This window comes from Pipistrellus hanaki, assembly GCF_964339955.1.
Source record: "Pipistrellus hanaki genome assembly, chromosome: 13".
Taxonomy (NCBI): Eukaryota; Metazoa; Chordata; class Mammalia; order Chiroptera; family Vespertilionidae; genus Pipistrellus; species Pipistrellus hanaki.
In genome coordinates this window covers 29,962,059-29,986,974 of record NC_140515.1, presented here as the reverse complement: position 1 = coordinate 29,986,974, position 24,916 = coordinate 29,962,059, and the positions used below count along the sequence as shown (strand labels likewise).

Genomic DNA, 24,916 nt, shown 5'->3' with positions numbered 1-24,916 from the left:
AAACCAGTTAACATTTCAAGGATTTTATTTGTCTTCTCTTCATCTGAGTCCTGGCTTTAAAAAAAAAAAAAAAAGAAAAATCAGTCCCTGTATGGTCAGGGTCAGATCTTCTGGCTGGCTGCCCTGATGACAGATTCTGAATGGTTTCTTTGTTCTGTAGACTTATCATTTAAAAAAATGAACCTATTTTTTTGAGTTTTCAGAGCTGAGGAATAGATGCCAGAGGTCAGCAAATAGACATAGGAAGCCACTTTATGTGCAAGTCAGCCAGATGTCAGAAGGGTTTGCTCTATGGGATTCTTGTTCTTTGGAGACATTGCTGATAGATGGGCAGAGGCAACTCAAAGGGCATGAGGAAGTAGTGTTGCATTTAGAACCTATGTCTTAGAGCTCTGATTCCTCATCAGTAAAACCAGAGAGAGAACAGCCTTCTCACCCCAGGGTGGTTACATCAGATTATGGTGTGAACCTGCTCTATAAATGCTGACGGTGTGCACCGGTCATGGTCCTGGAATGGTGAACTTGGGGTAGCTCTTTCACTTGGTTTGAAAAGCAAAAGATTGGAGAATGGTGGTGGGAGAAGATATGGATATAGTGGAGAGTAATTGTCAGGCTGAGGTGGTAGAATTGATGTTTGGAGGGCTGTGGTAATAATTATCAGAAGACACCTGCCAGAGATCCTTTTGCTCTAAGGCCACCATTACTAGCAAATATGCTCATTAGTCATTTAAGTCAGACAACAGAGGCGGCTCACTGACATTGTCAGCAAAGGTGATGGGGCAGGGGGCTTCTTCTCTCAGCTTCCCTTTGATAAACCTTTTTTATTTATTTTCTAAATAATTCTTTATTGTTGAAAGTATTACATATGCCCTCCCCCCTCCATTGACCCTTTCCAGCTGATTCTTATTTATTTATTTATTTATTTATTTATTTATTTATTGTTGAGAGTATTGTGTTCTGATTCTTGAGCATCTTTTATAAAGGTCATATTTGCACAAAACCCCTCAGAAATTAAGTTGTTTTTGTGTGGTGTAAAATCAAGAAGTGACTTTATATTTTTATTAAATGTATTTTAGATTGTCATATGGATAATGGTATGTCTTAATGGCTTTATTTTGATCTGATGAACGAAACTTTCAGATCTGATTACAAAACCCTAGAGGTTTATTTGTGGATTTTTTTTAAGCCATTTTGTGTTCATTAAATCGTTTTCAAACTCTCTCTCCAACCAGTGGTCTATTTTTGATATAAAGGAAGACAATAAAAATAAAACACAATTTAGAAGAATGTCAGGGTGAAAACTGTATAGTAGCATGCAATGATGTTCAACTGACCCAGATATGAGTATGCTTGTCTACTGTCTTCACAAGCATATATGTCCATTTGATGAACACTAGGTGTTCTCAAGAAATCTTATTAAAGTGGGAAAATACTTATTATAGTTTTCCGATTTTAAAGTACACTTTTCCTTTTTAACATCTCTGAAATTGTGATATGTCTTACAGTCAATAGTATCTTGCACTGATATTTTTCTTATAAGATGGTGCATTAGTTACATCAAATCTTAGGTTTTATGAAATGTGTCAAATAATATTAGTCATTAAATTAAGAAAACTCATTCTCCTCATCCTTTCCTGTCTGCCTTTGGATGTACATGTTGAATAATTCTATACCCATCCTTTCATTGCAACCAGGAGCTTACCCAACCAGGAAACTTATCCCCTTCATCCAGAGAAAGCTGATGAACTATCTTTTGTTTTTGCAGGTTTTTATTAATAGACCACAAGCAGATCTTCCAGTCTCGGGTCTCTAACTACAAAAGGTACGATGGAACCTTTCTCTCTTCCCCATCCTTTCCATTCCTCCAGCCACTGGGGCTCCTCCATAGAAACTTAGTTTGTGTGACTGTCCATGGGACTGTTTCTGGAACCTACTCATCCCCAGGTCCTCCCTCCCCAAAGCGACTCACTAATGTGGGTCTATCTGAGGTTTCTCTGGGAAGAAAAGGAAGAAGGAGCATCCCCTTACCTTACTGTGGAGGATGTGAAAATTATTATCCTCCCTGGATAGGACATTTCAGCACTTCCATTCTGTCTGTCTCCAAACCTTCACCTTAGGTAAGAACTTTCGCTTTCATTCACCTCTCAGGGTGCTCTGACTCTTTACAGCTGAAGGCTCCTCTTGTCCGAGACACACAGTATTACTTAGCAGTATGCATGCTCTAGCAACATGAATGACATGAAGAGTAACCGAGAACTGTACCTGCAATACATATCCGTGGCCCCTAAGCTGCTGGCCAACATCTCCAAATTACTCCTCACGTGCCGGAACACAGGCATTGCTATACCTAAGGGCATCAGAAACATCTTTGAGTTCACTTGGGAGGAGCTCATCACTGACCCTATGGTGCCTACCCCGTCTGACATTCTGGGCCTGGAGATCAGCTTTGGAACTCCGTCTGTGGTGCCTGTGGAATCAACCACTGTGCAGATCCACGTCCAGAAGAAGCCGCCACCGCCGCCGCCACCACCACCACCAGTACCGCAACCACGGTTGCTAACCACTGCGCCAGGCAAGTTCACCCCCCGTGGCCGTCGGGCAAACACTGGCCGGGAGACCCTATACAAGTTCCAGCGGCAGTCCATCCACCTGCTGACCGAGCTGCTCACCCTGAAGATGAAGGCCATGCTGGAGTCTGTGTCTGGTAAGGCTGGCTTGTCAGATTCTTCTACATTTTTTCTGGGCTTGGAATAGTCTGTCTGGACCGATGTGTCTACTGCACCTACCCCAAAGAGGTATATAGGGGTGAACTGGGAACAGGTGGCTGCCATGGATCTGCTGTAGGAGTTGAACTCCTACCATGACTATCCACAAGAATCATCCTCTCACCCCTCTCTGCTCTCCACTTTTTCTTCCATTCCATCAGTTTTGCAGAGCCAAGACTGGAAGGTTGGCCATGGAGAATTGGGCGAGGTCAGAGGTACTGATGGGTGGAGTTTGTGGAAATGACACAGAGGTGGAGAGAGGCGGCACCCAGGAGGAAAGGGCTTGTGGAGTTGCCAGTCAAGAGGAACGATTATTGGGTAGCAAGAAAGCCCAGTAGAGCCAGAATCAGGGAGAGTTATGAGAACAGGTCCATCTATTGTGGGGGTGTCATCTCTAGATCAAGGCCAGGACCTAGAGCCACATCAGTAAAAAGAAAACTAAGTACTGCATTATTTTAAATACCAACAGCATTGATACCCAGGCCTATGAGTACGGAAGAGAGAAGAACAAGGCGGGGCAGAGAGTAACATGCCATTTGAGAGGTTTTGAGAGCTAGAGACCCTCCCATTAGAAGCCCCTCACACTTTCTTATCCTAGATATGGATCTACACTCTACTCTTATTTCCCTTTTCTGAAAACATTAGCCCATGCTGAGAGGAAAATGAATTGTTTTGTTGATTCCTTTATTAGGTGCCAACCCCTTGGACATCACAAGGCGCTTTGTGGAGGCCAGCCAGCTCCTCCACCTCAATGCCAAGGAGATGGCTTTTGACTCCCTGGTTGGCACATTTGCGAGAAATAGCTTTGGTGGACTGATGGGGAAAGGTGGGTACCTGAGCTTCAGCCCTTAGGTGAAAACTCAAACAGAACCAACCAGAGTGCAATGGAAAGGTCAAATCCCATTTAAATGGTTGACATTTCCAAGTGTTAAGGTGGATGCGGAGCAATGGAGATTCTCAAATGCTGCAGGTGAGTGCCATTCCCCATGGAGAGCAGTTTGGTGGCATCTGTGAGGAGAGAGATACAAAAAACAAACATGAAGGGACTAATTTTATTATTAACATACAACCATTCAGGAAAAAAATTAACACAGTCTTTATTTCTTATAACAATTAGCATGTGCTCCAATATCAATTCATTTTTGTTAAATACAAGATAAAAGGGTTTTGTGTGTGTGTGTGTGTTTTTTTTTATCCATTTTGTTTTCCTTTTCTAAGATAAAATCCCAAACATTTCCTCCCACACTATTTACCATGCAATGGATGTATCTTATGCCAGTTCTGTTCAGGATCAGCTATGTGTCCTGGTAACACAGGTCCTCTAAATTGTTCTGTAACTATTTTTGCAGATAGTTATCAGCATATATGGAGTTCTGCACCTTGTGTTCCATACAGGGCTTAGAGATCCGTCTCATTTGGGGTGGACAGCTGCCTGTTGTTCTGTTTATGAGTAGGGAGAGCCCCACAAGGGTATCATGGTAGCTCTGGCCCAAACACCTACTCTCAGACCTGCCCATGGTGCTCTCCCACCTGAATATTCTGTTCCCTCACCTTGGAAAGGAAACGGTTGTCATCAATCACACTCCACCTCATGAAGTATTTAAGCATTCTTGCAGAGTCCCAGGCTTTCCCCTGTGCTGCAGTAGCTTCTGGTGTGGCTAATCTAGTGGAGGGGAATTTGCAGAAAGTTGAACCTCGGAGAGAGATCCTTTTGGTGATGTCTGTGCCCTGCTGCATTAGCAGAGCACTGGGAAAACCTTCCCATCACACTTCCCAGGAATTCTCTCTCACTTGTTGCCACATCGGTTTCAGACACTTTTTTCTTTAAACCAGCCTAGAGTTAGGGGGGAAAAATCAAAATGACAAAATATGAATGAAGAAGCTATCCATTTCTTTTCAGAAGCATTCATCTTAGAAGGACTTGAGTTAGCTCTCCCAGGGCATTATAAAGAAGATGCAAATCAATTTATTTTGCGTGAATATTGCTTTTCTAGACCATCTTATTATGTGAAGTATTAGATCAAAGCTATAACTGAGTGCAGAGTAGTTTTGTTCCCTTAAAGCTGTTGCCAGAATATACATAGTAAGACTAGTTCTAGCCTTTTCTCCTGCCCTTAATACCTGCTAGTCCTGGCTTGTAATGAAAGAAAACTACACTACTCCTTGAGTTTTGGTTGATGGCAATATCTATTAATAAAAGAGTAATATGCTAATTAGACCAGGAGACCTTCCGGACAAAGCTTGGGGCCTGGCTGGCCTGCAAACTGCCTCCTAACGCCCTTAGCCCCTCACCCAGGCTGGCAACACCCCTCAGTAGAGACCCCCAACCCTGAAGGATACATGGCCAACCTCAGCCCCTCACCCAAGCTGGCCATGCCCCCTAAGGGGACCCCCCACCCCAATGGGGGGGCGTGGCCAGCCTGCAAACTGCTCCAGCCTCTCGCCCAGGCTGGCCCCACTCCCCAAGGAGACCCCCACCCTGATCCGGATCCCCCTTCAGGGCAGACCAGCAGCCCTGACACATGCCTTTATTAGGCCTCTATACTAATAAAAGCATAATATGCTAATTAGACAAAATCATGGTGGTGGGGCCCAAGCAGAGGAGGTTAGAAGTGATCAGGCCAGGAGGGAGGAGAGGGCAGTTGGGGGCAAACAGGTCACTAAAGGGGGAAGTTGGGGGCGAGTAGGCTGGCAGGGGGGCAATTGGGGGTGAGCAGGCCAGTGGGGCAGCAGTTGGGGACAAGCAGGCTAGCAGGGGGGCAGTTGGGAGCAATCAAGCCAGTTGGGAGGGCAGTTGGGGGTGATCAGGCCAGTGGGGAAGCAGTTGGGGCGAGAAGTCTGGCAGGCAGAGTGGTTAGGGGTGATCAGGCAGACAGATAGGTGAGCCATTAGGAGCCAGCATCCCAGATTGCAAGAGGTTGGAGAGGGTGCAGGCCAGGCAGGACGTACCCCCACCCCGTGCATAAATTTCATGCACCAGGCCACTAGTTATTGTATAAAACATGCCAAAAAAGAAAGCAAGTAATCTTGCCATCTTTGCATATGTAACTATTTTTCTTTCATATATTCAATTTTCTCCTTCCCTCCTTCCTTTCTTTCCCCTCTCCCTCCCTCTTTCCCTTTCCCTCTTTCTCCCCTCTGTGTGTATAGTTTTAAAAGAATACTGCAGTGTTCTATTTCTCAGTATCCTTGACTTAATAGACAAATGTTTTCCAACATGGCTCTATGCTTTTAATAATTGTCATTTTGAGTGGGTGTAGATTTCTTCTAATATGTATGTTTCATAATTAACCAAATGCTTAGGTTTCCAGGTTTTTTGTTATTAGTGATTTATGCATTGTAATATCCAACTTTATATATGTCACTTATTTCTGTTGTATTGGTGATTTAGATTGATTACCCAGGAGAGGACTTATTGGGGCAGAGGGTCTCAATATGTGTTTAGCTCTTGCTAAATATTGCTTTCTTGATGGGTTTTCTCTACACCAGCAGGGTTGACTAGTTTTATTCCATCTTTACCGTCATTGGCTATTGTTCTTTTCTTTTCTTTTTTGATAAGTTAGAAGGTGCTGCAAGTTGTTCTGATTTCAGGTTTTGGATCACTAATGATAGTGAGTGATTGTGTGTTACATCATCCAGTGTGCAGTCTCTGGTTATTATCTTTGTCTACTTGTCAAGTCAGGTTTGCCATTTTCTTTATGGATTTGTATAAACCATGTCAATAAAGAGATGCTTAACATTTCCTAACAACTAACTGGTGAAATGACCATATTTGGGGGGAGAATAAGGAAAGGATTTGATGAGGTTTATGTAAGAATAATTAAGATTTTCCAGAGTGATGGGGCTGCTAAATTCTAATTCTTATGTGTTCAGAAAATCAAATGATTCTACAGACAATAGCATGATTCTGCAAGAGGCGGATCTGATTGTTAGAGAAGCATCTGATTTCTATGGCTCGGATAAGGGAAAATAGGTGACTTTAAATGTCTTTCTAGTCAGCTCATTGCTGTTTTTCTCTACTTAATGCAGCAGTTATACCTGCATTTGCCCTTTAGTCACATGTCACCTTTTGTGTTTGATTGCTGCTTCCTGCTCTAGTCATTTCACTCTTGAGAGGCATTGGAGGGGGTGGGGATAATGTAGAAAGGAACCTTAATTTCCATTAATTACTCAGAGCCTGCTTATTTATTAAAAAGTCTTTTTATTCCAAGAGGTAGTTGTTTTGCACAGTAGGACACTAGAATATTTGGTCTATCATTTTTCTAGAACAAAACAAAAAAAATCCATATTACTTTTTTTTGTTAAGAAAATATAAAGTTAAAAAATTAAAAGAAGTAACCATGTCTCTTCCATTCCAGAGCCCTTCATGACCGCCCCAATCTTGGGAGTGAACTCACCTTATCAGCTTATCTATGAAGCCTCTACTGGCTGTCTGAGCTTTTCCCTCTCAACTGGAAGGGAAGCCAAGAAAAAAGCAGGTAACAGTGATTCCAAGCAAGACCTCCTAGCCCATCTGTGGAGGTAGGGAGGTGGATGTAGGATTCCCTGTTTAGGTTAATAGCATAGTTGGATTTGGTTTTTGATAGGAAAGATAGACAGTTTCCCTGGCTGGTAACAGAAGCTATTGAAATAGATTCTTTTCAATAAAGTCAGCACATCTCAACCCAGTTACTCCAAAGTAGAATCTTATCATTTGAATGTTTACATGCCCTCCATTCCTGGTGATGTGGTTCTCTTCACCTGGGACAACACTTCTCTCAAACCCACATTTTCTATTCCCTCAGTAGCCCAACCTGAATCCCTTTGATCAGAGAGAGTTGCTCTTATTCACAAAGCAAGTGGGGGAATCAATACCTGAAGAGAGATATTTGTATGCAAAATCTAACACTGTGTCTTAAACTGGGCCTGTTCATGTGGGCAGAAAACACAGAGAGCACTCCTATTCTATTGAGAAAGACATACAACAGAAGGAAAGGCTTAAGGAAAGAATGGGTGGCAGATGAGGCCAAACAGTATAGCAATGACTGTGCAGACAGAAGCTTAGAGGAGACATGAGTTGGAGAAGGTAGGGTAAAGGTCAAGGAACTTCCAGGCCTCCCCTCACCTTCCCAGGCTTTGATTGCAGAGTGGTGGGATGGGGAAAATAGGGGAGGACTACATTCAAAAGAGGTGGTGGGAGGATCGATATAAGGTAGGAAGAAATGCTCAAAGACTGTACAATTGATTCCCACAGGCGCTGGAGGTAAGGCTGGAAGTTGAGAAGTTTGGATTTTATTCCTGCCCCTGCCCCTGGCTGGCTGTGTGATTTGCCTTCCTCCTGTCCTCACTCTCCATATCAAGCTGATCCTGTATCCTTTCAGTTAGTGAACAAATGTTTATTAAACAATTGCTAGTTGTCAGTCACTGTTCTAAATGCCAGGGGTGCACATGTGGACTCTAAGACAAAGACTGCCTTTCCTAATGGAACTGACAACCTAGCTTTCCTGAACAGAGTAGTCTCAGCTGTCCCCTCTTATTTCCCTGCTTCCTTTACTTCTGTTGATGTGTCTTCTCTCACTGTGGTTCAATGGCCCACATCACTTATGGAATCCCACTTTATGTATTCCTGGTTTTATCATATCCCCTCCTGGCCCTAAATTGACACAATCACTTTAAGGCAAAACAAAGTGTCCTCAAGACACACAGTGATTTCATGATTTTTCTTTCTGGTGACCTCAAGTGTAATGCCTTGAGTAAGGTAGTTTCTAAGCAAAAATTAATTATGTTTGCTTGTCTCTTTGTCTTCCTCTGGTTGTTTTCCTCCGATACCACACCAAGATGCAATTTGTCTTATTGGTTCATCATTCTCACTAGGATATATAGTTCAGTGATGCTGCATTTCTTATTAAATATGGAATTATTCTCATACATACATGCTAGAATGGAACCTTCCTTAATAGTTTTTTAATTTAATTTAATTTAGCTTAATTTATTGTTGACAATATTACAAATGCCCCTTTATTTCCCCCCTCCTCATCACCTCTTCTTCTCCTATCTGTTCCATGTTCATGTGCTATTACACCTTACCAACTAACCCCATTTGGAGTTATAGGGCCAGGAAGACTTGGAGCAGATAGGTTCCAGGAGTTGGACTTAATCCCAGAGGACAATAGTTCTTTCTGGAAAGTAACCCAAATTTATGAGAGAACTGAGATAAGTCTTTCAACAATGGTTCCTTGTAGGGGCAAGAGACTGCCACCCTCAAGGACCCAAGACAACCAGGTATAGGCCAGACATGAATGCTCAGGCCAGCAGATGTTCCAGGAGTCAGCTAGCTGGAAATTGGTCCTCAGGGTCAAGTCTCTGCTCTCTGGTGGTAGGAAGAGTTGGGGAAGGGACCAGGAATCAGGCAGGGTTTCAGAAAGCAGAGATGGCCCTCAAGCACTAGCCAGAAACCCCAAGACTTGGCTAACAGTGAGGAAAAATCTTTCTGAGGTCCTCAGAGCTTACTTGGAGCTGATAAATGCCCCTGACATGAAGTCAGGTTTTATTCTTGAGACTAAGGTGTAGTTGAGCCTGCATATATTTAGGGAAAGCATGTGGCTCCATCTGGGTGGGCAGTAGGAACTCAGAAGTGGCAGGACCTAAATAAATGCCTTTAGAACTTCAGTCATGGAGGATTATCTCCAAAATTTCATGCCATCATATCCTCAGACCCACTAACACTTGTCACACACAGGAAATAACTGTAAAAAAAAATGTAAGACAAACATAAAAACGTTATCATTTACAGATTTGAACAGGCACAACAAAGAAGCAGCACACTTGAAGATAGGGCAATAGAAATTATTGAATCTGCAAAACAGAAAGAAAAGATTGAAAAGAAATGAATAGAGCCAAAGGAACCCATGGGACACCATCAAGTGGAACAGCATACATACTGTGGGAGTCCCAGAAGGAGAAGAGAGGGGGAAAAAGAGAAAGGAAAATAAAATATTTGAAGAAGAAATGGCTGAAAAATACCAAATTTGATGAAAGTCTTGAATATAAATACCAAAGATTCCATGTAAGAGGAACTTAAAGAGACCCAGATTAAGACACATTATAATCAAACTTTCAAAAGACAGCATCTTAAAAGCCAAAAGAGAAAAGCAAATCATTACATACAAGTAATCTTCAATAAGATTATTAACAAATTTCTTATCAGAAGTTTTGAAAGCCACAGGAACTAGCACTAAAAGAAAAAATAGTCAATCAAGAATTTTGTATTCATAGAAAAAGATATAAAAAAGTGGAAGAATATACCGTGTTCATAGATTGGCAGAATTAACATCATTAAAATGGCCAAACCACCTAAAGCAATGTATAGGTGCAATGCAATTCCTATTAAAATACCAATGGCATACTTTAAAAATCTAGAACAAACACTCCAAAAACTTATATAGAACCAAAAAAGGATTCCAAATAACTGCAGCAATCTTGAGAAAGAACAACAAAGTTGGAGGGATCACAATACTGAATATAAAGTTATAATACAAAGCCACTGTAATCAAAATAGACTGGTACTGGCACAAGAACAGATACATAGATCAATGGAACAGAACAGAGATCTCAGAAATCAACCCAAGCCATTATGTTCAATTAATGTTTGACAGTGGAGGAAATGGCATACAAAGGAATAGACAGTCTCTTCAATAAATGGTATTGGGAAAATTGGACAAGTAACATGCAAAATATAAAACTATACCACCAACTTATACCATATACAAGGATAAACTAAAAATGGATAAGAGACTTGTGTAAGTCATGAAACTATAAAAATCCTAGAAGAAAATGTAGACAGCAAAGTATCTGACATCTCATGTAGCAGAATTTTAACAGATACATCACCTAGAGCAAGAGAAAAGAAAAAATTAAACTAATTACACTACATCAAACTAAAAAGCTTCATAGCAAAGGAAACCAGCATCAAAATGAAAAGGGAACTCACTGTATGGGAGAATATATTTGACAATGTTACTTTTGATAAAGGATTAATTTACAAAATACCTAATTACTCATATAACTCTACAAAAAAAGGACAAATAATCCAATTTTTAAAAAATGCGCAGGAAATTCTGTAAGATGAAATGAAAATACACTGGACCATACCTTGAAATCAGGTGGAGAAATAAAGATCTCAATGAAAGTGAAAGCTTGGGCAGTTTAAAACTAGCGATATTATAACAATGGCTTGTAACTGAATTTTTCTACATGATTTAAAAGACAAAACCAGTTTGGCTCAGTGGATAGAGCGTTGGCCTGCGGACTGAAGGGTCCCGGGTTTGATTCAGGTCGAGGGCATGTACCTTGACTGCAGGCATATCCCTGGTGGGGGATGTGCAGGAGGCAGCTGGTCAATGTTTCTCTCTCATCGATGTTTCTAGCTCTCTTCCTCTCTGTAAAAAATCAATAAAATATATATTTTTAAAAAAAACCTTTAAAAAAAAATAAAAGACTACTACATACCTGGCCAGTTTGCTCAGTGGTTTGAGCATTGGTCCATGAACCAAAGGATCGAGGGTTTAATTCCAAGTCAAGGGCACCTACCTTGGTTGCAGGCTTGATCCCTGGCCTCAGATGGGGTATGAGCAGGAGGCAACTAATTGATGTGTCTTTCTCACATCAATGCCCTCCATCTCTCTCTCCACCTCCCCCCTCCCATCATCTCTCTTTCATATCAATAAAAACATATTTTGGGGATTAAAAGAAAGAAAAGATCTAAACCAGGGGTCTTCAAACTACGGCCCACGGGCCACATGCGGCCCGCAGAGGAGTCTGATCCGGCCCGCCAGGTTTTTTGGGCAGTGAGCGCAGCTGAGGTGTTACAGTAGGAATTAGTAGTTCATATAATCCGGCCCTCCAGCTCTCTGAGGGACCGTGATCTGGCCCCCACTTTAAAAAGTTTGAGGACCCCTGATCTAAACAATCTAACTTTAAAATTATAGAAGGAAGGAAATAATAAAGATTAGAGCAGAGATAAATGAGAGAATAGAAAAAAAAACTTAAAAAACAATCAATGAAACTAGAAGGTGATTACTTTGCAAACATAGACACATTTGACAAACCTTTAGCTAGATCAACTAAGAAGAAAAGAGAAGACTCAGATTACAAAAATAAATGGAACTTATTAATTCTATAGAAATAAAAGAGATTGCAATGAATAGTTGGACACCAATAAATTGGATAACCCACATAAAATGGAAAGATTTCTAAAAGCATAAAATGTACCAAGACTAAATCATAGATAAACAGAACATCTGAATAAACAAATAGTCTGGAGATTGAATCAGTAATAAAAAAAAAAAAAACTCCCAACAAAGAAAAGCCCTGGGCCTGGTGGCTCCAGTAGTCCAGACATTTAAAGAAAAACTAATGCCAATCATTTTCAAGCTTTCCCAAAAATGTGAAGAGGGAACACTTCCCAACTTATTCTATAAGGCCTTCATTATCCTGATACCAGAACCAAAGAAACTATAGGAAAAAAATAACTGCAGACCTATATTCCATATGAACACTGATGCAAAATTTCTCAACAAAATACTAGCAAATAGAATTCAGCAGCATATTAAAAGGATTATACCCCATGACTCCAAGGATAGTTCAACTTACATATATATAAATATATATATATATATATATATATATTGATATAGATATATATATATATATATATATATATATATATATATATATATATATATGTCATGCACATTAAGAGCATGACAGGGGGGAAACTCCCTACATATCATCTCAATTGATGCAGAAAAGCCATTTGACAAAATTCAACACACTTCCATGTTAAATACAACAACATTCAAACTAAAGGAAATCACCTCCACATAATAAAAATAATATGTGACAAACTGACAGCAAACATACTTAATGGTAAAAGACTGAAAGCTTTTCCTCTAGGACTAGGAACAAGGCAAGGATGCCTGCTTTAACCACCTCTGTTCAACATAGTATTGGAAATTCTAGCCAGAGCAATAAGATAAGAAAGGGAATTAAAAGCACCCAAATTGGAAAGGAAGGAATAAAGTTATCTGTTTGCAGGTGATATTACTTTATAAATAAAAACCCTAGAGATCCCATCAAAAAGCCTGTTAGAACTAAAAAAAAAAAAAAAAATCAGAAAAGTAGCAGGATAAAGTCAACACACAGATCAGCTGCATTTTCATGTATGAACTAGAGGCCCCATGCATGAAATTCGGGCAAAGGGCTCAGCTCCCACAGCCCTACAGTCCTGGCTGCCTCGGCCAGCCCCCATAGTCTTGGCTGGCCCTCGGAGCCCTGGCTTCATCCTGAACATCATCCAGAAGGCCGTGCGGATAGTTGTTCTGCTGTTCGATCTAATTAGCATATTAGCTCTTTATTATATAGGATAATAATCTTCAAAGGAAACTAGAAAAACAATTTCATTTACAATAGCAGCAAAAAGAATAAGATACTTAGGAATTAACTTAAGCAAGGAGATGAAAAACTTGTATAATGCAAACTATAAGTTTTTGCTGGAATAAATTAAAAGAGACTAAGTAAACGGAAACATGTTCTATGTTCATGGATCAGTACCACCTAGAATGATCTACAGTTTTAATGCAATTACTATTCAAACCCCAATTATGTTTTTTTTTGCAGAAATAGAAGAACTCATTCTAAAATTCATCTGCAATCTCAAGGGACCCCAGAATAGCCAAAAATAGAATTGAAAAAGAATAAAACTGGAGGACTCGGTTTCTGATTTAAAAACTTACAAAGATACAGCAATCAAAACTACAGTGTGGTATTGATATAGAGACAGATATATAAACCAAAGAAATAGAATAGAGAGCTCAGAAGTAAACTTGCATATATGATCAAAGGATTTTACAAGGGTGCCCAGACTATTCAATGGGGACGAGGCGGGGAGAAATACAGTATTTTCAACAAGTAGTATGGGAAAACTTGACAATCATCTTCAAAGGAATGAAGTTGGACACTTATCTAACATAATATAAAAAATTGACTTCAAATAGATCAAGGACCTAAATGTAAGAACCAAAACAATAAAACTCTTAGAAGAAAACATTGGTGAAAAGCTTTATCACATTGGACTTGACAATGATTTCATGGATATGACACTATAGACATAGGCAATATTAAAAAAAATAGACCAATTGAACTTCATGAAAAAAATTAAACTTTGTGCATCAAAAGACACTATCCACAAAATAAGAAGGCAGTCCATAGATGGGAGAAAATATTGCAAATCAAATATCTCATAAGGATTAATATCCAGGATATATAGAGAGCTTCTAATATTCAACAGTAAAAAAAACAAGCTGAATTAAAATAGGCAAAACACTTGAAAATATATTTCTCCAAAGAACATATACAAATGGCCAATCAGCACATGACAGATGTTTAATATCACTAATCTTTAGGGAAATACAAATCAAAACTATAATAAGCTACTACCACATCCTACCCCAATGGGATATCTATTATCACAAAAAAAAAAACACACAAGATATGAAATGAATAGAGAGACTCTTGTGCATTGCTGATGGGAATATAAAATGGTACAGCCACTGTAAAAAACTGTGTGGTAATTCCTCAAAAAAACAAAAAATGGAATTACCATAACATCCAGCAATTTTACATCTGGATATATATCAAGAGAATTAAAAACAAGGTCTCTGAGTGATATTTGTACACCCATGTTCCTAGCAGCATTATTCACTATAGCTAAAATGTGGAAGCAACCCAAGTGTCCATCAGTGGATGAATGGATAAAGAATATAAAATCTACAGTAACAATGAAATATTATTCGACCTTTAAAAGGAAGGAAATGCTGACACATGCTATAACATGGATGAACCTTGAGGACTTTGTGCTACCTGAAATAAGGCAGTCACACAAAGACAAATACTGTACAATTCTACTTATATGAGGTATATACTAGTAGAGTAGTCAAAAATCATAGAGACAGAAAGTAGGATGGTGGTTTTTAGGATCTGGGAGAGGTGGAATAGAAGTTATTGTCTAGTGGGTACAAAGTTTTAAGTTTACAAGATGAAAAGAGTTATAGAGATGGATAGGGTGGTAGTTGTGCAACAGTGTGAATGTATTTAATACCACTGAACTGTACACTTAAAAATGTTTAAGATAGTAAAGCTATGTAAATTTTTTCACAATATTCAAAAAAATTACAGTTTAGTTCTCAATGGAGCCAGACTGCCCTCTGCAGAAGGCCTGAGATTAGCCAACATCAGAGAAATGTTGAAGCCAATTGAGATGGAATTGAAACTTTTTTGTTCAATCAGAAATATCCACGGCAGGCACATCTATCTCCTCTCCACCTACAACCAGGCTGCTCTTGGGGAAGCATAGCTGGATTCATCACTCTGTTCAAGCCTGTTTCAGACACACTCTTGGTTGACTCACAGAGTGATATGTTTTATCAGTGACCTGTGCCCAGGAAGCATAAATGATTCAATTATTTTGACTCTCAGGAGAAGATGTGATTCTCTTGCTCCCCACCGCACTACTCTTCCCCAGGAGAAACCATTTTCTAAAACTCTGTCCCTAACCTTTTTACAACTACAGGCAAACTGAAAAATTTTGAAGAGGTGAGCAGCACATCACCCCTTCAACGAGGAATAGGAACTACCCCCAACAGTGTGGAGATCAGTGATCCCTGTCCTGAGGCCCGGGAGAAGCTGCAAGAGATGTGTCGTCATATGTGAGCACCTTAGAAGTTGGGGGTAGATGGGAGAGGAGGGCAGGGCTGGCAATCACCTGTGTCTGCATAAAGGGAAAATCACAAAAGTGTATGAGTACCAGGAAGTGTCAGCTATCCAGTACCCCTAATAATAGTCCCAGTCCTTCCTCGAAATCCTTTTCAGTCCCTTGAGGAAGATGGGATTGATGCCCATTTTGTGGGTGAGGAAACTGAGGCATTGAAGTCCCGCAGTTTGGTGGGCCTGACCCAAAAGCATTGATCTTTGCCTTCTCACCAGAGATACCATATCCTTTACGGGACTTCTTACAGGGACTTCTTTGTGCCCTGAATGTTTTTTTCTTAGCATAATTTGTCAGAGTCCTCCTGCAAAAAACAAAGGAAATATCTCTTAAAACAAACAGAAAATGTGACATGGATGATTAATGGTATTTACGATATCACTAGAGGCCCGATGCATGAAATTCTTGCAAGAGTAGGCCTTCCTTCCCCCAGCTGCCGGCACCGGCTTCCCTCTGGCCGCAGGCAGGCACTCAGGACCTGAGCTCTCCTTGCAGCTTGGAAGGATGTCCGATCTAATTAGCATATTATGCTTTTATTATTATAGATGGATCCAACAAGTCCTAGCAAGTTAAGTCTACATTTCTCTGAACCCCAAACAATGGGCCATAAAGGACTTGAAACTTAGTCAACACTAAGCCATATATGTCTTGGGCTCCCTAGGCCATTGAGTATTACTATAGCTACAGAACATGGATAAAAGGAAGCCGCTCACTTTTGCTCCTTATTATTACATTCTAGAAAGAAGCTATCTTCCCCTGTAACCTCAGGACTTAGACTGCAGGGGTCCTCAAACTTTTTAAAGTGGGGGCCAGATCACGGTCCCTCAGAGAGCTGGAGGGCCAGACTATATGAACTACTAATTCCTACTGTAACAACTCAGCTGCGCTCACTGCCCAAAAAACCTGGCGGGCAGGATCAGACTCCCCTGGGGGCTGCATGTGGCCCGCGGGCCGTAGTTTGAAGACCCCTGACTTAGAGGGTGAGCAAAGACTCCAGCTCCCACAGGTTCCCCTTCAGCATAGTTCTACTCCATGGTCCTTACCGAGTGCTAAAGGTGGAAGGACTAGTCTCAAAGTTATGAGGTGGGGACAGGTACTTTTGGGACAGGGAATGAGATGGGAGTCTTAGGCGCTGGGGAGGGGCTGTAGAGAACTTCCCTGGTGAGTGAGAGTCAAGTGGCTAGAAGATATGTTGGTCTTCCCTACAGAGAATCCGAAAGGACCACGTGGAAAGGGAGGAATGCCTTCTACCCCATGGTGTTACGCAACTACGGGGCAAAGACGCCCACTCGTTCAGGGTCAACCCTGAGCTCCATTCACCCTCACCTTCAGATTCCCACTCCCTCTCCTCACCAATCCACCTCCCATGTTCACTTCATTCAGCAATCTCAGGAGTGGAAGGGAGGCAAGAAGAACATCAAGTTTCATTACTCCTTCTATGATGGGTCTTCCTTCGTTTAGTATCCTTTTATTTGGGGCTTCCCCTTGTCCCCTGCAACTTAGCCCTAGAGAACTTCTGGGCCTGAGTATTTACTTTGGTATTTTCAGTTAATCTAAGGAACCTGATGACAGGTCTTCCAGGGCCTTAAGAGCAGTTTCTATGTGAGAGAGGACTCCCTTTGGAGAACATCTGGTTGGGAAGTCACCTTGGACCCCTGTATTCCTGTATCCCTTGTAGGGATCCTGTCACCCACTCTCCAACATGTTCTAGAGCCTGACCAGATCACAGGTGCCCAACTCATTTGTCAGTAAGGCTGAACTCAGAGAGGGCAAAACACTTATTCCAGGTTTTGCAGTCTGAGTTGGACGAAATGTCAAAGAGGGGAGACACTAAGCTATTATTCAGTCTCGTCCCTTCATTTTAGGAATAAATAGTCTGACTCATTCAATGTCACAAAAGGAATTTGGTGGCAGAGCCAAGCCTGAATTCAGGGCTGCCTCACCTCTACTTAGGGCCCTCTCTATGGCACCGTTTTTATGCCTTTTAGGATTGTTTCCTCCAACAGAGAGCAGAATAGAGAGGATGGAAGGGGATGGATAAAACCACTGGGTATTATGTCCCCTACCTTTGGAGAATATGGCAGTTCTCTGAGCTATGAAACAAGCTGCCCAGACAGGCCTGCTTGGCAACACCCCCCTCAATTCATTTGGCCTCCTCTCTGCTGAGCTGGAAATCCAGAATTTAAGCACCCTGTCAAAGGAATCGTATTGTTTCTATGACTGTAAATGAGTCCATTCATCACACTCTGCTTCTGATGTGCCCTGCAATATTGAACACAGCAAACTCCTTCCAGGTTGCTGCTGCTCCCTATGGGTCATGGGGCTTCCCTCTCCTCCCTTTTCTTACTCTACACTGCATTGAATAGGATAATCTCCCTGAGCTCCCCATGAAGCTGTGTCTGTGAATTAGGTTGTTATTAATGGAACCAGAGAGGGTGGACTAGTTTATAATCAGGGCCCAACACCAGCCTGCTGGGCTCCATGTTTTCTCACCTGTCCTGGATTCCTAAGCCCAACCTGGATGGGACGACCCAAAACCTGCAGGCCATCGCTACTGGTATGCTTGACTCATACCCCAACAATGAACACATCCTGGCAATTAATGTGTTTCCTCTTTGGGAGTCCCAGGAGGTCTGGGTTTGGGGCTTAGTTCTTCTTGGTGACTGTGCACAAGTCACTTTATCTCTCTGGGCCTCACTTCCCTCCATTATAAGATGAGGAAGTTAGACTCAGTGATCTTAAAGGAGAAATTCTGTTATTGTGTTCAAACGGTTAAAACACACGATGCAGCTGTTGGATCCCTCTTGAGTAAAGAAAATGTTTAGAAAACACTTCTCTCTTCTCATAGCTTCACAGAACAGTAGGCTCAGCAATTGATTCTATTTTTACGGAGATACTTGGAAAAGCTCTTAGGTAGAAATAATATTTCTGCCCTTGGCATGCCAAAAAGCTCCTGATGGGCAGACCCCAGAACCATCCCAGTATGCATTTCATTTGGGATGTCAGCATTTCCCTGAATCTCTTCCCTTAGTCACTGATTTCCCTCCAAATTTTCCTCAAAGTCCTTTTTCATATGAAGATATAAATTTATCACATTGATATCTATATAATAAAAGCCTAAGTGACAGTTATAGCGGAACAACTGGTCACTATGATGTGCACTGACCACAGCTCAACACAGGATCTGCCTCCTGGTGGTCAGTGGACTCCCAAAGGGGGAGCACCACTTAGCCAGAAACTGGCTCATGACGCAATAGTGCTAAGGAGCAGCGAGCCAAGTGGTAAGGAACGAGGGTCCTGGACTGCAAGAGGGTGCAGGCTGGGCTGAGGGGACTCACCCTCCCTTGTGCACGAATTTCCTGCACTGGGCCTCTAGTAAAAAATATAAACCTTGTTCACTCTGTGTTCAGTACTGTGCTCAGCACTATTCCTTTAGGGATGTGTTGAGCACTCAGAACCACAGTGTGAGGTAAGCATTTTTTAATATGGTAAACTGCTCATAACATAAAATGTACCATTTTAACCATTTTTGACATGTATAATGTCATCAAGTGCATTCACAATATTATACAACCATCGCCACTATTTCCAAACTTTCTCCACCTCACAGGAAACCCCATACTTTTTAAGTGGTAGTCACTTCCATTTTCCTTCCCCTACCCTTCCTGATGACCGCTAATTGGCTTTTCACCTCTATGTATTTGCCCATTCCAAATATTTCTTATAAGTAAAACCATACAACATGTGCCCTTTTATATCTGGCTGCTTTCACTTAGCATAATGTTTTTGAGGTTCTTCCACATTGTACAGCTGACCCTGGAACATGGCAGGTTTTAACTCTGATAAGTGGATTTTTTTTTTTTCAATTGATTCATTCAATTCAATTGGCCCTGCTCAGTTTAATTGTCCGAAGTTCATTTGATGGGCGAAGTTCAGTTGATCCTTGCAGTTCAAACTTGTGTTGTTCAAGGGTTGACAAGAGGCTAGGAATTCTTGAATGTGGAGGGCCAGCCTAAATCATACACGGACTTTCCTCTGCAAGGGCAGTGGGCACCCTTTTTTTCCTTTTTTTTTTTTTTTTAAAAGAATATATTTTATTGATTTTTTACAGAGAGGAAGGGAGAGAGATAGAGAGCTAGAAACGTCGATGAGAGAGAAACATCAACCAGCTGCCTCTTGCACTCCCCCTAACGGGGATGTGCCTGTAATCAATGTACATGCCCTTGACCGGAATCGAACCTGAGACCCTTCAGTCCGCGGACTGATGCTCTAACACTGAGCCAAACCGGTTTTGGAGGTGGGCACCCTTAATCTCCATGTTTTTCAGAGTCAGTTGTAGTGTGCATTAGTACTTCATTCCATTTTTTTTAAGGGTGGGTAAAACTCACATAACATAAAATAGATTCTTTTAACTTGTATTATTTAGCGGCATTTAGTACATTTATAATGTTGTGCAACTAGCACCTCTATCAAGTTCTGAAACATTTTTATCACCCCAGAAAGAAAACCCTACCCCCATTAAGCATTCACTCCCCATTTCTCCCTACCCCCAGCCTGCCTGGCATCACCAATTTGCTTTCTGTGGGTTTACCTATTGTGGACATCTCATATAAATGGAATCCTACAATATGTAGCCTTTTGTGTCTAGCTTTTCACCTAATATAATGTTTTCAAGGTTTGTACATGTTTTAGCATTTGTCAGAATTTCCTTCCTTTTGGTTCAGGGCGGGTCTTTGAAAACTGGGAACGATATACCATTTAGATAACAGCTTTGTAGACTTGTTTCCATGGGGCAACTGAGAATAGAACCTGGAGAGTTTTTTGTTAGTTCTACTTAACCATTTCTTCCAGCTATCCCTCCGGAAACATTGCCATGTGTCAGATCCCCACGTGCTGCAGAGGGAGAACCATCACCTTACTCTTTAATGACACACCCAACTTCTCCTTCCTGGCCTTATTCAATGCTGATGGCCAGGGCTGCGTCCACTACAACCTAAAGTCCTGGTGAGTGAGCTGGAAGCTTATGGCCCCAGGGAAGTACCTCTGAGGGTAACAAAGGGGGGCGCCGAGGTGGCAAGGGAGTCCTTGGGGAAGGGAGAGGCCAGGCAGTGTTCAGAAGTTAAGAAGGCCACAAGGCAGTGCCTGCAGAAACATAGGTACTTTGAGGCCCTCACTTGCTGTATCTGTATCATAGCCAATGAGGAGGGCAGCTCTCCAAGACCTACTCCTCTTGTGCCCCACAGCACTAAGATTTTTGGCTAGATTAATGAACAATTCTTTAGTGGAGAGAAGTGTTTAAACCAAGAGAGAGTGAAGTAGAAGCTACAGGCACCACTTCTGTGGGGTGTTTTATTTTGATTTTTTTTAATTATTATTTTTTTAAAATATATTTTTTATTGATTTTGTACAGAGAGGAAGGGAGAGAGATAGAGAGTTAGAAACATCGATGAGAGAGAGTCATCGATCAGCTGCCTCTTGCACACCCCCTACTGGGGATATGCCCACAACCAAGGTACATGCCCTTGACCGGAATCGAACCCAGGACCTTTCAGTCCCCAAGCTGACGCTCTATCCATTGAGCCAAACCGGTTTGGGCCTGTGGGGTGTTTTAAAAGAAGCATGTATTTTTGTCAGCCAATAGTTGGTTTTGCCTGGCCTTTCATAAGGAACTATTCTTTAAAGAAATGACTTACTTTCATGTTATAGATGTTCCCATTTTGATACCTGAGATCTTGTGTACTCAGGCTCCTAGACAATGGGGCACACATTCCATTTCTGTCCCTGTGGGCTTGGCCTGGAGCCTCCATCGGCTCCCTCCATCATCTCCCTTCCCAACAATTCTCCCAGTAGGATCAACAGGACTGAAGGGAAATCAGACCATATTAGGCAAGAGAAGTGAAGCTGCCTGCAGGAAACCATGCTTTCTCTAGCTGGCGCAGACTCTCAGAACCCTGCCTGCCTATTGCCAGCAGTAATGAGGGCTTCTTTCAGGGGCCTGGTGGCAGCTCCTCACCTATGTGTCTCTCCTAGCTGCCCATATGTCTTGGTCTTGGATGAGGAAGGCGGGACCACCAACGACTACAAGGGCTATACAGTCCACAAGTGGAGCTGGTCTTCTAAGACGGAGACTTTGCTCTCTTTGGAATATAAGGTAGGAGTTCACAGCACAGGGGGGGCAGCCTTGGCAGCCTTCCCTGGGCTGCTCAGCATCAAGAGTCAGAGGGCTACCTGTAAGATGGGAGCCCTGCTCTCCAAAAGCTTGTGGTCTCATTCCAAGGTTCCCAAGTTGATGGGCAGTGGTCTAGGGCTGACTAAAGTGAATCTTTGGCAACTGTTGGCTGCTATACTGACCTTCTTGGTAATATCCTCCTGTGTTATTTTTATTATTAACATTACATTTTGATAGTTTAAATGGCCTTTATTTTAGGAAGTAATCATTATAGTAGTGGTTGATAGTTTTATTTTTTATGCCTATACATGGCAATAAAAAAAGTTAGCAAATCTATGTTGGTCTCTCCAGTTTTTTGTTTTTATAACTTTACTTATCTATGAAATTAAAAAATCTGGGAGCCAAAGGTGGCTGATAGATCCAAACCCTTTTTTTTTTCCCATTGGATTGTTCAGACAGCCATTAATCTGATTTATTAATTTATTATTCAATGTTGAATTACTAATGTCAAATAGTAACTTAAGTTTAAGTATTAATAAAGCAATTATCTAAGCCTGAGTTTCTCATTCTTAGGACTACTGACATTTGGGCATGGATAATTCTTTGTTACAGTGTTCCTTGAATTATAACTGTAGGATATTTAGCATGATGCCAGTAATATACTGTCCTCCAATTGTGACAACCAAAATATATCACCAGATATTCCCAAATGTCCCCTGGAGGACAAAATTGCCCCTGGGTGAGAATAACCAATCTAGAGGATGTAAAGGTGAGCAACATCCATTGAAGAAGTCAAAGCTCTGGATGGGGTTTAATAAGAACACAGGATAGAAACGAATAAGGGCTGTGGGAGAGGGACAAGCTCATAGAGTTGGGAGTCAGAAAAAGATTACAGAACATAGAGTCACTCAAAGTGGCCTGAGAGTAAGAGCCCTAAGGTAAGGATTATGGACAGAAGCACTCTTGGAGTGCATGGTAGGGTTCAGGCATCTTATCCCTAATCTCTTGTCTCTTGCCCTTCCTATTTATCCTCTATTGGCCACTGCATTCTCATCCTTATATCCTGCTTCCTTTAGATCAGTGGAACTCTGCTCAGAAACACTCCCTCTCTTGAACACACATCCACCTTCCCAACAGCAGCCTGAAATGTACTCCTTTTTTTTCTCTGCCAATCCAAAATGTTCCTCCTTCAACCCTCTGCTCAGACTTTCCCTTCTTTGTGGCATCCCACCCCACACCCATTTCTCTCTTCTCACATTGCTCCAGTCTGGATTAGTCATCTGATGATTAGCCATGCAGTGAAGAGGTTCTCAGCTCTAGTTGCATATCAGAATCACCCTATGTAACTTCAAAAATGCGTATTTCCAGAGAGATTCTGATTCAGTTGGTTTGTTATAAGTTCTGGAATTTGAAGTTTTCATGAGTGTTTCTGATACTTGGCCAGGTTCAAGATTTTCAATCTAGGGGTGTATTGAGTTGGTGTCTTAAAATTTAACTTTTTGTAGCTATATGGTAAGTTTATAATGCAAGATGATTATAAACTGGTTGCAGGCAGACACTGTATGAAGTGTATCAGTTTGGCAAGTGGGCAGAGAGCCGGGATGAGAGACTGAGAGCCAAGTACTAGTGCTAGTTTTTCTGGGCTCTGGCTGTGCAGCTGTGTGAAAACCACTTAATTTTCCTGACTTTGGTTGTCTCACCAACACAAAGTGGGTCATCAGACCTGCTCTCCTGCCTCAAACTGTTTTTGTAAGAACTGAATGAAATAATGGAGGGGAAGATGCTTTGACATCACCAAAATGTTTTAGCAGTGTATTTCAGTTGGAGCATGTATCTTCTGGGTGGATATAGAGAAGTTTCTGTGAGGGTCAAAGATCAATACATTTTTAGATATTTTGATTGAATTCAACAGTCATCTATCCTAGGGTGAGAGATTGGGAATGTTGGAGATTTTGTATATATAACTAGAGGCCCATTGCAGGAAGATTCCTGCAAGATCAGGGCTTCTTCAGGCCTATTCCTGCAAGAATAGGGCTTCCTATGACTGGAACAAGGCAGGCTTTGCTCCCTTCTCCACTGTCTCGCTCCCTCCTTTCTCTGCTGCCTCGCATCCCTCTCCGCCTCTCTGCTCCCTTCTGCAGCACTTGACTTCCTTCTACGCTGTCTTCAGTCTTCACTCCATGCTCCATATTTGTTGTGTTAATTTGCATTCCCACTCCTGTTTGGCTGGTGGGCATAGCGGAGGGATGGTCAATTAGCATGTTTCTCTTTTATTAGTGTGGATTGGGCTGGCTCATGAACTCCTGAGCAGATGAGCAGTAACTGGGTTTATATTGATGACATTTGGGGGGAGGATGAGAAACTATCCAGGGAGCAGGGATAATAAAAACAGCTAAGCCCTACCAGAACCATAAGGAGAGAAACTTGCCTGCCGATTCCTATGTCTCTTTCACAGTTGGTTCCAAGGTGGGTTGAAAAGGGAAGGGACAGGGGTAAGAAGGCATCATTATTTTATTTTATTTTTTGCCCCCCTAAAAATACCCCAAAGAGAAACTGGAATTCCCTCTTCTCCATGAAAGCTAAATTCCAACATAAGAACCAGAAAGATTTTGCAGTTCCCTCACTACCAAGCCAAGAGAGGTTTTGTGCTTTGTGGTGGATCAGGGTGGGTGAACAATAGAAGCACAGATCTAATGAATACTGTTTGTTTTTTCATCTACAGGTAAATGAGCAGATGAAGCTGAGGGTGCTGGCACAGAACTCCATCATAGTCACCTTTACCTCCATGAATGAGACAGCAACACTTACTATATCGGCCAATAACTGTCCTCATGGGGTAGGGCACGATAAAAAGGTAAGGCGAAGCAGACCGGACACCCAGGTTTGACCCCATGGCATCTCAGTATGTCTTGCCACTCTACATCTCAATGTCGTTGTGCCTCCTTCCTGCCTAATGGATTCCTACTCATCACACACACCTGTACCCCATGCAAGGCCCTTCCTCTTTCTCTGCCTCATGGATTCCTACTCATCCTTCACTGACTGTCTTTAATACCTTGTCTGTGAAACTTCGGTCAGTTAGGAGTCTTTTGGTGTGACAGAATTCAATGCAGACTGGCTTAAGCATGAAAGGAGACTATATTGGCTCGTAAACTGAAGTCTGTCAATAGGCAGCTTCAG

At 41.7% G+C, this 24,916-nt stretch overlaps 1 protein-coding gene across 3 annotated transcripts in view; it reads left to right on the top strand.

Moving 5' to 3' along the window:
* Positions 1-1,762: 1,762 nt before the first annotated feature.
* LOC311631893 (uncharacterized protein C3orf20) overlaps positions 1,763-24,916 on the top strand; it is a 42,296-nt gene continuing 19,142 nt past the window's right edge. The window contains exons 1-9 of one of the 3 annotated variants that reach the window (XM_084902566.1): positions 1,763-1,822; positions 2,169-2,704; positions 3,457-3,591; positions 7,124-7,243; positions 15,373-15,508; positions 16,776-17,027; positions 20,419-20,571; positions 21,598-21,718; positions 24,459-24,590. In XM_084902566.1, the coding sequence (XP_084758692.1) occupies positions 2,230-2,704; positions 3,457-3,591; positions 7,124-7,243; positions 15,373-15,508; positions 16,776-17,027; positions 20,419-20,571; positions 21,598-21,718; positions 24,459-24,590 (1,524 nt within the window). In that variant the 5' untranslated portion in view covers positions 1,763-1,822; positions 2,169-2,229. Of the gene's footprint in view, positions 1,823-2,067; positions 2,705-3,456; positions 3,592-7,123; positions 7,244-15,372; positions 15,509-16,775; positions 17,028-20,418; positions 20,572-21,597; positions 21,719-24,458; positions 24,591-24,916 lie in introns of those variants that run through there. The other 2 variants (XM_084902567.1, XM_084902568.1) reach the window with 2 other exon arrangements.